Below are 14,759 nucleotides of genomic sequence, written 5' to 3' on the forward strand. Positions count from 1 at the left end.
GATGTAGAGAATGATCCCCCAACAACCCCTTTCAGATCTCTCCTGCAAGCTCTCACATCACCATGATCACGTGACTACTCATTTTCCCCACCATCCTCACACTGCATTTATTTTTGGGTGGTGCACTTCCTTTGCTTCCGTCTCGTTGCATCACTTCCCCACATAAAAAGAAACCCACAATATGTCAAAAAATATTTTATTCATAAATTGAGTCAAGCGGATCAATTTGCAAATGAAAATACCCAAAACATAAAAATACATAAACAAACTGCCGTGTCAGCCGAGTTGCGCTTCTCAATGGCCACAAGGTAGTAGAGTAAACTGTCAGACAGGCTTATTCTCCAGCACCCCAACCCTGCCCCCACCCACCCACCCACAAAAGGATCACAGCGGCTCCCCACGATATCCAAAGAGAATACAGTGAGATTCACTGTTACATCAATTCACAGAATTTGTCAGTGTTCTCCCGAGAAGGTCTCTCCGTAGGTCTTGATAAAACCCTTCTCTCTATGAGGGCACATTTGTTAATTCATTTTAAAACAAAAGAAAAACAGGGAGATGGGTTGGGAGCACTGCGGAATCCAGACAATTACCAGTGATGGGCTGGTGTCCTCCCCAAACAGAGGGATGTAACAATATCACACAGAGCTGCCGTCTCCTCACAACTCATCTTTCCCAATGTCGTCCAGCTCCACATCACTCAGATCAATATCATCCTCCGCTGGCAGCTGCAAGGCAAGGGGAAACTACACGTAAGCTCCGTTCTTACAAAGATCTCTAATCAGGCAGTTTGAAGGCAGAACTTTACCAAGTGTTATTTCTTACAGTTCAAATATTAAGGAAGTAGTTAAAATTCTTAAAGGGGAATTAAACACTAACCCCTTTTAAGAGCGTCCTTCTGAGCACTTTTGCAATTTACAGTTATTTTAGCTTAAAGGGATACTGTCATGGGAAAAAACATTTGTTTCAAAATGAATCAGTTAATAGTGCTGCTCCAGCAGAATTCTGCACTGAATCCATTTCTCAAAAGAGCAAACAGATTTCTTTATATTCAATTTTGAAATCTGACATGGGGCTAGACATATTGTCAATTTCTCAGCTGCCCCCAGTCATGTGACTTGTGCTTTGATAAACTTCAGTCACTCTTTACTGCAAGTTGGAGTGATATCACCCCCTCCCTTTCCCCCCCCAGCAGCCTCACAACTAGGGAAGCACAGAATCCAGGATTCGGTTTGGGATTCAGCCTTTTTCAGCAGGATTCGTGTGACTTTTTGTCACACAATTTCCCTCCCCGCCCCTAATTTGTATATGCAAATTAGGGTTTGGATTCGGTTTGGACAAATCTTTCACTAAGGATTCAGGGGGTTCGGCTGAATCCAAAATAGTGTATTCAGGACATCCCTACTAACAGAACAATGGGAAGGTAACCAGATAGCAGCTCCCTACACAAGATTACAGCTGCCTGGTAGATCTAAGAACAACACTAAATAGTAAAATCCAGGTCCCACTGAGACACATTGAGTAGGAGAAACAACAGCCTGCCAGAAAGCAGTTCCATCCTAAAGTGCTGGCTCTTTCTGAAAGCACATGACCAGGCAAAATAACCTGAGATGCACCTACACACCAATATTACAACTAAAAAAATCCATTTGCTGGTTCAGGAATGAAATTTTATATTGTAGAGTGAATTATTTGCAGTGTAAATAGTGGTATTTAGAAATAAAAACGACACAATAAAGGGATTCTGTCTTGATTTTTAAGATATTAGTAGTTTTTACTACACTAATATAATAAATTAAAAACCAGGGGCACTCCGCCAATGAGGCAAGCTGAGCCGCTCGCCTCAGGCGGCAGCACCAGAGAGGATTCCAGGGGCGGCAAAAAGCCTCAGGCGGCTCCTTAGTCAGAATCGGTTAAAAACTACGGTACCCCCCCCCTGTTCTTTTTAGCTATCCACCCACCAGATAATTACGTTACTAAAGCTGCCCATAGATGTAAAGATTTTTAAAAGATCTTTTCGTTATCGTGAGATCACGATTATCTCGAAATGATCGTTTAAATATACGATTTGTCCATCGACTAAAAAGACCATTTCAGGCAATATTGCCAGCAAACTGAGGGTAGCTGCCTGCTTGGCCCTGCAAACATAGATAGATTTCACTGGGATCGATACATTTTTTTTTTAACCTGGCCGATCAATTTTTTGACAGATGTCAGACGAAAAATCGTAAGATGTATGATCGTTCGATTCCCACTAACTTCACGATAATTTGACGGATTGGTCGGAATGCACTGAAATCGATCGTTCACCCGCAAAAGATCTTTGCGTCTATGGGGACCTTTAGCCGAGAATAGTCTGCAGACACTTCTCTGCTCATTTCTATCGCCCGCAGTCTGATGTGTAGCACTAGAAGGGAGTGCTGCCGTTTCAGATGCATTAGTGACATATTAGATTAAGATATACACAGAATTTACTAAATTATTGTAGATTATGAAAGTGCTTAAAAGAGCACACTGAACAATTGTACATTTGCTTGTGTGTTCTCTTCCCCTTTTGGACTAGGCAGGATTAGAGAGGGTCACAGAGTTGCTGGTAACTAGTACCTAGAGGAGCATCAATGCAAAAGCTTGTCTTAAAGTTACATAGTGCCGTCTGCTTATTGCCAGAGTTTGATATATCAGATAAGGGGACTCAGTTGCTCTTAACTTAAAGGGGTAATTAAAAACCAAGTTTCATAACACAGGGGGTTAAAGTGAAAGTATAACCTTACCTCTCCATCTTTTCCATCCCAAGGTTCTACTGTATTGATTTTAGGAATTGCTCCTCCACCCACAGGTGATGTAGAACCGCGCCCATAAGAAAGCTCCCTAAATGGAGAGAGATATACATTGTGAGGAAAGGTCAAAAATGCCCCCACTCAAAATAAAAGAAAAAACCGTGGGTAAAGACCAACCACTTATTAAAGGGGTTGTTCACCTTTGACATAACTTTTAGTATGATGTAGAGAGTGATATTCTGAGATAATTTGCAATTTGTTTTCATTTTTTATTATTGAAGGTTTTTGAGTTATTTAGCTTTTTGTTCAGCAGCTCTTCAATTCGCATTGTAAGCAATCTGGTAACTAGGGCCCAAATTACCCTAGCAACCATGCATTGATTTGAATAAGAGACTGGAATGTAACTAGGAGAGTCTGAATAGAAGGATCAGTAATAAAAAGTAGCAATAACAATACATTTGTAGCCTTACAGAGCATTTGTTTTTTAGAAGAGGAGAGCAATGCCCATCTGAAAGCAGCGAAGAGTCAGAAGAAAAAGATAAATAACTATAAAACTTTAACAAATAATGAAAACCAATTGAAAAGTTGCTTAGAATTGGTCATTCCAGAACATAATAAGTTACTTTAAAGGTGAACCACCCCTTTAAAAGAATAATTAAAAGAACGTTTCTTTATATAGGCAATGGTCTGCTTTACTAGATTTACCAAATAAAGCTGGTCACTGCGACTACTTAAAGGGATTTTGTCATGGAAAAACATGTTTTTTCCCCAAAACACATCAGTTAATAGTGCTGATCCAGCAGAATTCTGCACTAAAATCCATTTCTCAAAAGAGCAAACAAATTTTGTCAGTTTCCCAGCTGCCCCAGTCATGTGACTTGTGCCTGCACTTTAGGATGGAATTACTTTCTGGCAGGCTGTTATTTCTCCTACTTGATGTAACTGAATCAGTCTCAGTGGGACTTGGCTTTTACTATTGAGTGCTGTTCTTAGATCTACCAGGCAGCTGTTATCTTGTGTTAGGGAGCTGCTATCTGGTTACCTTCCCATTGTTCTATTGTTAGGCTGCTGGGGGGGGGGTGATATCACTCCAATTTGCAGTACAGCAGTAAAGAGTGATTGAAGTTTATCAGAGCACAAGTCACGTGACTTGGGGCAGCTGGGAAATTGACAATATGTCTAGCCCCATGTCAGATTTCAAAATTGAATATAAAAAAAATCTGTTTGCTCTTTTGAGAAATGGATTTCAGTGCAGAATTCTGCTGGAGCAGAATGTCTTTGCCGAGACCAAAACATCAGTTCAATGAATTACTCCTTTTTTCCCGCCCACTTTGCAAGACCTGTAGTGTAGTTTTATAGGTTCATATGTTTTCTGTATGGTGCGGAACTTACCTTAAGAACTCGTTAATGCCCTGCTCACTAAAGGAACCTTTCAGAAGTGCAAATTTAATTTTTCTTGCATTGATGGCAGCCATGGCCGGGTACCCAAAGCCTCCAATTCCCAGTGAGGTTTCCAGATCCATCTGAGCTCCAGCCTCAGTCCACAACCACCTGAGAAGAAATAAATAATAAAGCCCCATAAACATACTGACCAAAGCACTGCTTACAAAAAACACTGAAAACCTGTCATGAAAAGTTGCTTAGAATTATATTTTATTTATCATTATGATCAAAGTGTTTTTGGGTGGAGCACCCCTGAACAACCAGAACCACAGATAGTCCTGGCAAAATCCAACCCATCCTCCAAAAATAATTTTGGGCCCCCACAGGCCCAATAAATTCTAGGACATCTTAAAGTAGCCCTTTTGGCATTTGACAGAATCCACAGAATATATAAGTGGGACATTAAAGAGGTTGTTCACCTTTGCTTTAACTTATAGTATTATGTAGTGAGTGATATTTATGAAGCAATTTAAAATGGTTTTCATTTTTTATTATTTGTGGTTTTTGTGGTTATTCAGCGGCTCTCCAGTTTGAAATTTCAGCAGTCTGGTTGCTAGGCTCCAAATTACCCTAGCAACCATGCACTGATTTAAATAAGAGAATGGAATATGAATAGGAGAGGCCTGAATAGAAAGAGGAGTTATAGAAAGTAGTAAATACCAATAAATGTGTAGCCTTACAGAGCAATTGTTTTTTTAGATGGGGTCAGTGACCCCCTTTTGAAAGCTGGAAAGAGTCAGAAGAAAAAGGCAAATAATTAAAAAACGATAAAAAGTAAATAATGAAGACCAATTGAAAAGTTTTGCTAAGAATTAGCCATTCTGCAACATGCTTAAAGTTAATTTAAAGGTGTACCACCCCTTTCGGGCTTTTCTGCCTGAATCCTAACTGTTTTGCAGGAACCTGACCTAATGCAGGACTCGAACATTAAATAATAAAAAGTAAGGTTTATATGAATCAAATACAGTATGAAAGGAGCAATTCTTACCCCCACATTTTCTTTTTGTACTTTTCTGCCATTTTCAGCATTACTTCCAAGTAAGAATTTCTTCCAGCAGCACCTGGGTAATGGAAAAAATAAATATATAAAGACATTGTCCCCAATTAGAAGTTCATGGAAAGAATTAAATAAGCCCTATATGCTTACCTGTGTCAAGAATATGTGGCAACACAGCAACAATACACAACTGATGCTCATCACAGGTCTTCTTTACTATATCTCCATTCAGGATCTGCACAACAGAAACCATCATAAGACAAATATCACAGCTACAAGGATCCAGCAGTATAAAGCTTTTCAAATGTCCTTCCTGACTCCCAACCACACCAAAAGAAAATGTATATACAGGTATGGGACCGGTTATCCAGAATGCTCGGGACCTGGGTCTTTATGGATAACAGGTCTTTCTGTAATTTGTATCTTTATACCTTAAGTCTACTAAAAAATCATGTAAAAATTAAATAAACCCAATAGGCTGGTTTTGCTTCCAATAAGGATTAATTATATCTTAGTTGGGATCAAGTACAAGGTACAAGGTTTTATTATTACAGAGAAAAGGGAAATAATTTTTTTAAAATTTGGATTATTTGGGTAAAATGGAGTCTATGGGAGACAGCCTTTCCATAATTTGGAGCTTTCTGGATAACAGATCCAATGCCTGTACCTACATGTGCAACCGTGTCATTTAAAATTGAGTAATAAGTATTATATGTGAATATGGTGATGTAAGCATTACCTCATTAATCTCAGGGGGTGGGGCATTCTCTGAGAACAGATCCAGTGCACGGGCAACAATGTCAGCCCTATTCCTTCCACCATCATAATCCACTGGCTCTTCGCCTTTCTGGAATATCTTAATTGTGGGGAAACCTCTTATCTATAGGGGGAAAAATAAATAAATAAATAAATAAATAATAAATAATAAAAAAAAAAAAAAAAACACACACACACTTAAGGCACATTTATCAAGGGTCAAATTTTGAATTCATAGGATTTTTTTTTTTTTTTTTTTTTTAAACTCCCATAAACTCAAAATTCAACTTTATTCAAAATTTATTAATAAAATAGAATTTTTATATCCGGACGAAAATTCGACCTGACAATTCGAATTGAATTAGATTAAAATTCAATCAAACTCGATTAGAGTTTTCCTTCTCCGAAAATGTCAGGAAGGCTGCAAACATCTCCAAATTGATCCCTTCACCTCTCCCATTGACTTAAACAGCAATTCGTCAGGTTTTAGGTGGCAAATAGTTGAATTGGGATTCTTAAAGGGCCAGAGTATGATAAATCTTGAAAATCCAATTCGATTTTAAAAAAAAAAAAAAACAAAACAAAAAAAAACTCAAATCGAATTTGGATAACTCCCTAGTCGAATGACAGTTTTGACCATAAAAATTGATTTATCCGTTGATAAATCTGCCCCTTGAAGAAGTAAGTATGGCTTCTGTCCTGTAAGTAGAGGCCCTTGTTTTCCATAACAGGAAGAATAATTTGAATGTATGACATTTTATTACACAATAGTCACTATGTGTTCTACTCACCCCATAACGACTGGCCAACACCTGGCTGACAGTGGCATCTACAGCAGCCAATTTTACTTTTCCATTGGTCTTTTCCTTAACCTCAGTGGCAGCAGCTGCCCATTCAGGCTCTAAACTGAAAACAAAACATGATAAATCATTTGATTACAAAATCAGCAGGTCAGGGTGGGCAGAGAGTTGGAAAGAGAATAAGGATGGAGACAAAAGGGGGCGGTCCGTGAAGCAAAAAGGGGGCAGAGCCACATAAAGTGATGCAAAAGGGGCGAAGCAACATTTGCGATGGCCAGAAGCCTGAAAAAAGGGGTAAGTTCTGAGCAAATTGGGGGCGGGCTAAGAGCTTTTTTTATTTTATTTTTTTTAAAGAGTATTACAAATTACCGGCAACTATATTGCCGGTAAATTTGTAATACCGACCCTGGCCTTGGCAGGTGTTTTACCGGTAAAATATCGGCCTGGTGGCAATCCCTACCTTTAAGCTACCGGTGGTTTGCTCAGTCTGAGACAACCTGGGAGTCCGACTGGTTGAAGGCTGCAGTAGCCCATAAGCAAAGAAAAAGGAAGTTGGACACGTAATGCAAAAAAAATTAGGGAAAGTAAATTTTTGGATGGAAGGAAAAGGAATATGTCTAAGGTTGCAATCCATCTTGTTTGGCCTACGCAAAGCACACTTACCTTTTGCAATGCCCACACCAGGGAGCAAAAAACTCAACAAGCCACACATCATCGCTGTTCAGTACATTCTTATCAAATGTGTCATCTGTCAGCTCAATGACGTCTTTTTTACTCCCACCGCTGCCCCCACTGTGGCTCTGTAGAAAAAAAAAAAAAAAACACAATAATGTAGTCATGATATAGGGAGCAAAAAATTATTTATTGTGGTGATTCATAACTTAAAAAAAAAAATGAAGCATTCATTCTATACACATTTGCATTTAAACAAGCGGGACTTTTCATATCTCCTCCGTTAGCGCATATATTACACCCTGTAGTAAGTCAAGAGTAGCTCATACTGGTGATAGAAAATGATGAGCATGGCCTCAGCTATTGTGAGTAGAAAATATACAAGGCTTTGTGCACGCAAACAATATCGAAACATCTATAAATTATATATATATTTTTAATTTAACAGCTGCAGTGCAGTTCTAAAAACTATGGTCAAAAATAAGGGTTTGGTAGAAAAATCATGAACAAACTTATGGTTATCCCATGCAACCACTGAAACCTACCTGTCTTCCTGAATCAGATCCACCGCTCCTTCCTCCAAGCCTGTCCTTAATGAAGGAACGAAGTGAGTTTAATGCAGCATCTACAATGGCGTCGGCTGTCCTCCCTCCTGTGTAGAGTTGCACAAATACATGCACAGATTAATGCAAGGGGCAAAAAAATTAAAAATTAAAAAAAAAAAGGGAATAGGAGACTCGGTGGCTCCTAATAAGAATACTTTGTGAATAAAATATCAATTATCTTGCAAATCACTTAACAGCATTAGTCTAAGTGTCATTAACATGTTAATCATCAATTCTTCTGCTGGCTCCTGATTTTCCAGGCATTCGCTTCACTAGCTGCTGCCACTTACTAGCCAACTGGACCCAGGCAGCACTGAGTAAGTCACCAGCAAGAACATATGCTGATTGTTCAATTGCCACAAAGAGCATAAATAACATTTATGTTTACAACATAAAATTGTAAAGAGTGCTAGGGGGGGGGGGAAACATGCAGCTCTGATTTTATACATTAGTACCAAATACCTTGATAATCATCTGGCTTGTTCTTATTGGCTCCAAATACTTTGATTGTTGGAAAGCCTCGCACCCCATACTGACCACCCAATGACTGATGCTGATCGGCATTGACAGCTCCAACTTTCACCACTCCCTATAATAAACGCAAAAAATCAAAGTAAGTTTTGTACTTTCAGCCGAGCAGGCAGTTGCTTAACTAACACATTGAAAACTAACACTGCACATTGGAAAGTAAAAAAAAAATGAAAACAAATATTCTGGAGGGTAAATATAGTACATTGTATCGCCAAATATATGTGGACAGCCCTTATAATTACTGAAATTGGCCAAAACAGGCACCACTACATCATACAATGAAATTCTTGGAAATTCGGGGCCTACTACTTTGTCGCAAGAGGTTCTTTTCTGTTATATAAGCTTCAGCATACTGAAATAAGAAACTTTAGTATTTCAGAAACAATGCAGAATATTTAATTGATTGTATTTAGAAAGCTTCTGATTTCAGTATGCTGAAGCTTATACAAAATTTTCATTTTTGCAATAGTTCCCCTTTAATGCTCCCATGTACAGATTAACGCCAGTAGAGAACTGGTTTGTGGAGATGGAAGTGGAAGAAGGGAAATCGCGTGACTTTTTGTCATATGCAAAATAGTGGATTTGGTGCATCCCTATCCCACATATGAAGAAAGTGAACAGAAGCCTCAGAGAGGTACAGTGAGAGCAGACGTTATCTTCCCACCTGGCTCACTCAGTACCTCATTCATTCCAAAAAGAAAAGAGAACAGCAGCATATGCCATACATCAAAATAAAAACATGCTCCATCTAAATACATAGGGGGTTATGTAATAAACTAAGTTTGCCCAGGAGCAGTAACCCTTAGCAACTAATCAGCAGGCAGAGTTTACTGGTCATCTGTTTAAAAGCAAACTCCTTATTGGGTTACTGCTACTTAAAATGCCTTATATTATATTTGGGGGATAGAATTTTTTTTGCTGCTACCTTCTCTTAAAATATTAAGGATTACCTTTAAGGCTGTGGCTGCTTTCTTCCAGTCTGGAGTCAATCTCTGGCAGTGCCCGCACCTTTAATTAATCAAAAACAAAACTGTAGCACAAACATAACTACATCCTCTTGCTTTGTGTTATGTGAGGGTGTATGGAAAAAAAAACACAAGGCTGTAAACATCAGCAATGCCCTTATCCGAGGTATATCTAATACCCGGCAATCTATACCCGGCTGTGGACAGAAGCCATTGTCAATGCCACCCACACTAGAAACAAGGGCCAAGGCAATCTGTTTGGGGCTCTATAAACAGTAAAAGGGACCCGCCCCCCAAAAAGTGTTCTTTTGGCACTTTTTTTTGGGGGGGGGGTCCCTTTTACTGTTTATAGAGCCCCAAACAGATTACCTAGGCCCTTGTTTCTAGTGTGGGTGGCATTGACAAAGGCTTCTGTCCGCAGCCGGGTATAGATTGCCGGGTATAGATAAAAGAAAATATAAATCCAAGCAACTTTTAAATGAACATGAATTCATTGTTTGTTAACAGATATAAAGTCCATTGTAGAAAACTGAACTGAAAGCAGTGTGTTTCCTTTCCTGCTCTCTCGGTCTCTGACTTGAAACAATGAAACACAAGAACACAAGTCAGTTCTGGCTTCTGCTACATTGGTTCAAGAGTCAGAACTTGCAGAACAACCAGATACTGCTTTCTATAACAAATACATTTTTCAAACCACAGATTTTTATTTAAAAAAAAAAAAAATGTCTAGATGTCTAATAGCTTCGAGTGACTTTTTTTTTGTACATTATACAAAACAAAAAAGTTTTTTAAGCAAAGTTCCCCTTTCTTAAAGGAATTGTTAATTGTAAAAATAAAAACTGGGTAAATAGGTTGTGCAAGAAAATGTTTCTCATATAGTTAGGCAAAAAATGTAATGTATAAAGGCTGGAGTGACTGGATGTGCAGCTCTCTTGGTTTCCACTGATTGGTTACTGCATAGTAACCAATCAGTGACTCTAGGGGGGCACATGGGCCATAACTGTTGCTTTTGAATCTGAGCTGAATGCGGAGGATCAATTGCAAACTCACTGAACAGTTATGTCCCATGTGGCCCTCCGTAAAGTCACGGACTATCTTAGAGTTATAGAGCTGAAAAGCAGGAAGTAGTGTTCTGTTCTGTTACACATCCAGCCTTTATACATTACATTTGTGGCTGACTATATCAGAAACATTATTTATTTTGTACAGTCTATCTATTTACACAGTTTTTATTTTTATACTGAACTGTTCCTTTAATATGTCTTGAGGGAATGCACTGAAACTGTATTGCTTGCCACAGTGTCCCTAGAACAGTAATAAACAATACAGATGTTAACTATATAACCCAACCCAAATCCTGAACTACAGCTCCCTAGAGACGTACCGTAACAGATTCAGCACTGTCCATTCCTTTTAGACCCTCCCATCATGTGTTCCCATTTCAAACGACAGAATCGCTGGCTTACATTACAGAAGCCAAATACTCACCAGGGGGCATAAAACTCCACCAGCCACAAACTGTCACTCTGGATAACTTCTTTATTAAAGTTGCTGGGTGTCAACTCAATCACGTCGTCGCTGGGTGAGTACATGGCACTTGCAGCCAAGATCAATGTGCAGGCCACTGCACCTATGGACCGAAAAGGACCAATGGAAATATTTAGTCTCGAAAAATCTACACACATCCCTAAATGTGTAATCTGGTTGCTAGGGTCCACATTACCTTAGTAACCAAATATTGATTTGAATAAGAAACTGGCATATTGATAGGGGAGGCCTGAATAGAAAGGTGAATAATAAAAAGTAGCCTGTGTAGCCTTATGGAGCATTTGTATTTTAGATGGGGTCAGCGACCCCCGTTTGACAACTGGAAAGAGACAGAATAAAAGGCAAATAATTTAAAAAAACAATACAAAATAAATAATGAAGACCTAATGAAAAGTTGCTTAGAATTGGCCATTCTATAACATGCTAAAAGTTAATGTAAAGGTCAACCACCCCTTTAAAGTTAGTTTTAAGTTAACTTTTAGCATGTTATAGAATGGCCAATTCTAAGCAACATTTCAATCGTTCATTATTATTATTTTTATATTTTTTTTAGCCTTTTTCGTCTGACTCTTTCCAGCTTTCAAATGGGGGTCACTGACCCCCATCTAAAAAACAAATGCTCTGTAAGGCTACACATTTATTGCTACATTTTATTACTCGTCTATTCAAGCCTCTCCTATCCACATTTCAGTCTCTTATTCAAACCAATGCGTGGTTGCTAGGGTAATTTGGACCCTAGCAACCAGATGGCTGAAATTGCAAACTGGAGAGCTGCTGAATAAAAAGAGAACTAACTCAAAAACCACAAATAATAAAAAATGAAACCCAGTTGCAAATTGTCTCAGAATATCACTCTCTGCATCATACTAACAGTTAACTCAAAGATGAACAACTGCTTTAAGCTGGGCCTTAATATGATGCTGCTGTGGGCCCAGAAACTTGCATGAAAAAGGTGCCAGAATATTTGGAATCACATGGAGGAATCACATGGGAGAGCAGTCATTTAATGCTAGGGAATCATGAGAAACAGGTGCGTGGGAAATATCCAGTCTAGGGGCCTGTGGCTCTCCCTGTAGAATTCAAGTAAAACTCGCAGGAGCTGCCAGGAGTCTGGGAGCTGTAGTTAAACAGTGACATAGTGACAGCTGACTGTATTTACTGTGTGAATGAAACCATTCTCTTACCAAGAAACGCCCTCGCCATCCCTGCGCCTTGCCCCGGTGCCCTTCCGCCGCTACTGCTGTTCTATCAGGATGCTACACCTCTGCCGGCTCTTGCTTATCTGCCCAACTCTGCCTCACAAGCACCGAGCTATGCGACCGCCTTCCGCCGTGTCCACCTCCCATTGGCTACCCTCAAAGTACCATTATTAGGCTTAGCCAATCAGGAGCCGACGGGTATCGCAGACGCTGATGACTCTCTTCCCTACATTCTCCGGCCGGAGGGAGCTGGATGAATGTGATTTGTTGGCCTTGCATGACGTTGTTAGTGGGAGGGGCTTGAAACCTCCTGCTGGAGCCTCACTCTGTCAGTGTCCAGAACGGGAATATGAGGGGCACGGCCATTGCCATGGTTACCCGTAACAACCAATCTGCGCCTGGCTCTGATTGTTGTACTAAATGGGGTTTCTGAAAGCTGATGTCGGATTGGTTAATAGGCTCATTTAATGTTTGCTTTGCTATTTTAAAGTATAAGTGGAATAAGTGAATGTTGCTCATTCTCTGAGCACCAAGTAATCGAGGATGATGTCAGGAGAAAAAAAAAAGAGGCTGTTCTGATGTTCTTCTGGGTAGGAAACAGTTAAGAAAGATTCTAATATTTTCCTAAACAGAAGAACATCAGAGCAGACTCTTTCTTTCTCCTGACAACTTCCTTGACTACTCGGTGGTCACTCAGACTGGTCAGAAAATGTATTAACAGTACATGTGGTTCACCTTTAAGTTAACTTTCACTATGTTATAGAATGGCCAATTCTAAGCAACTTTTCAGTTGGTCTTCATTAATTGTCTCAGGATATCACTCTCTGCATCATACTTAAAGGTAACGTAAAAGTGAACAATCCCAGTCCTGTATATTGTGCTAATTTTGGTAGAATTGAGACTAGCATCTTCAAGGGCAATTAACTTTCATTAGCAAAACATTGCACTAAAACTCCCAGAAATGTGTTCAAACTTTCACAACCTGCCAAATTTTGTAAAATGGACAATGGTAGTTAGGGGGTGTGACCATAAAAATGGGCGTGGTTAAAACATTTTCACCTCGCTGCTTGGGAGGTATGACTAGAGTTGCCACCTGGCCGGTATTTTACCGGCCTAGCCGGTAAAACACCTGCCAAGGCCGGGGCCGGTATTACAAATTTACTGGCAATGCAATTGCCGGTAATTTGTAAACCCTTTAAAAAAATCCCCTGGCCTGCCCCCAATTCGCAAAGAACTTACCTTTTTCCAGCGCCGTGGACGTCTCTGCGATGTTGCTCCGCCCCTTTTGCGACACGCCTTGTAGCTCTGCCCCTTTTTGCGACGCAGACCGCCCCCTTTTGGTGCCCGCCCCCCACTGGCCGGTATTATTAAGTAAAGGTGGCAACCCTAGGTATGACAGAGCAGGTAAGGTGACTATACATAGGTCAACAGTCGCTGCTGCTGAGGCACTCCAGAGGACAACTGGCAGCTCACTGACCCATGTATGGAGCTTGCCTAATTCATATCTGGCCAGGAGTTGGACAGGTTAGAAGCACAAAAGGTCAAAACTGTATTGGGCAGTTGATGCAGTGAGTCTGCATAAGTACCTGTTATGATCTGATCACTGGGCATTGGCCCAAAGACCAGAGCAGCCCAATATGTACCACCACCTGTATGACTAAAATGGGAAAAGATTGGGCCCAATTTGTGGGAAGGCCATAAAGGCCCAGGCCTAGGATGGCACAAATTAAGGGGCAGCATGCCACCCAGCCTCTTCTACATTTTTCCTGAATCTTTTAGAATTGGGCATACAGGAGATTTCACTACTTAAGTCCCCAGAACTGAAGAGCGAGCATGCATGCAGAAACAAGAGGGGGAAAAGACAGAAGTGAGGGAGTGTAAGGGGCAAGTGCACCATCCAAGGGTAGGGTAGCCACCTGAAATCCAAACAGGACATTGAAGTTAATGGCATAGCGATCTGCCAATCGCTGATCGCCACATCATCAGTCCCGCATCCTCCCAACATTTTGGAACTAAAAAGCTGTGAGCCTGACTTTTCCCAAGGGACCTGTTATCTGATAGTGTTACAATTACTTATTTTCTTCTCTAGATTGCTTATCTAGATACATTTGAATTGTTGCAAAAGTATCTTAAAAACAATAGTAGTGTTTCTGAAGCAAACACAACAGTTTTACCAGTGCAGGGCAGCACTGCATTATATTTGTATTACTTTAAAACACTTTAGTTTTTTTGATGTTACTGTTCCTTTAATGCAGCAGAGTGTACAATGCACAGGTAGTCACAATAAAAGGGGTACGTTCCCCACCTGCAGTAAATATGGTGTGTGTGCGACTCACTTGAAATCTTTCATACATTGTGCGGACGTCAGGCCTTTTTTTTGCCCTGCAATACTCCCTGCAATACTCCCTGCAATAGGAATATGAATTTATATGCCTGTGTGTGATATTTATATTGATGGGAACACAT

General features: G+C 40.0%; 1 protein-coding gene across 1 annotated transcript; it reads right to left on the reverse strand.

The window, feature by feature from the left end:
- Positions 1-182: 182 nt before the first annotated feature.
- pdia6.L (protein disulfide isomerase family A member 6 L homeolog) lies at positions 183-12,351 on the reverse strand. Its single transcript, NM_001093174.1, is given in 13 exon segments — positions 183-728; positions 2,772-2,868; positions 4,170-4,328; positions 5,209-5,281; positions 5,368-5,452; positions 5,957-6,097; positions 6,765-6,879; positions 7,437-7,573; positions 7,991-8,097; positions 8,513-8,639; positions 9,532-9,589; positions 11,035-11,176; positions 12,279-12,351. Coding segments are annotated over 13 exon segments (1,329 nt in total). The 5' UTR covers positions 12,298-12,351; the 3' UTR covers positions 183-659.
- Between the last annotated feature and the right edge of the window lie 2,408 nt (positions 12,352-14,759).

This window comes from Xenopus laevis, chromosome 5L (assembly GCF_017654675.1).
Source record: "Xenopus laevis strain J_2021 chromosome 5L, Xenopus_laevis_v10.1, whole genome shotgun sequence".
Classification (NCBI taxonomy): domain Eukaryota; kingdom Metazoa; phylum Chordata; class Amphibia; order Anura; family Pipidae; genus Xenopus; species Xenopus laevis.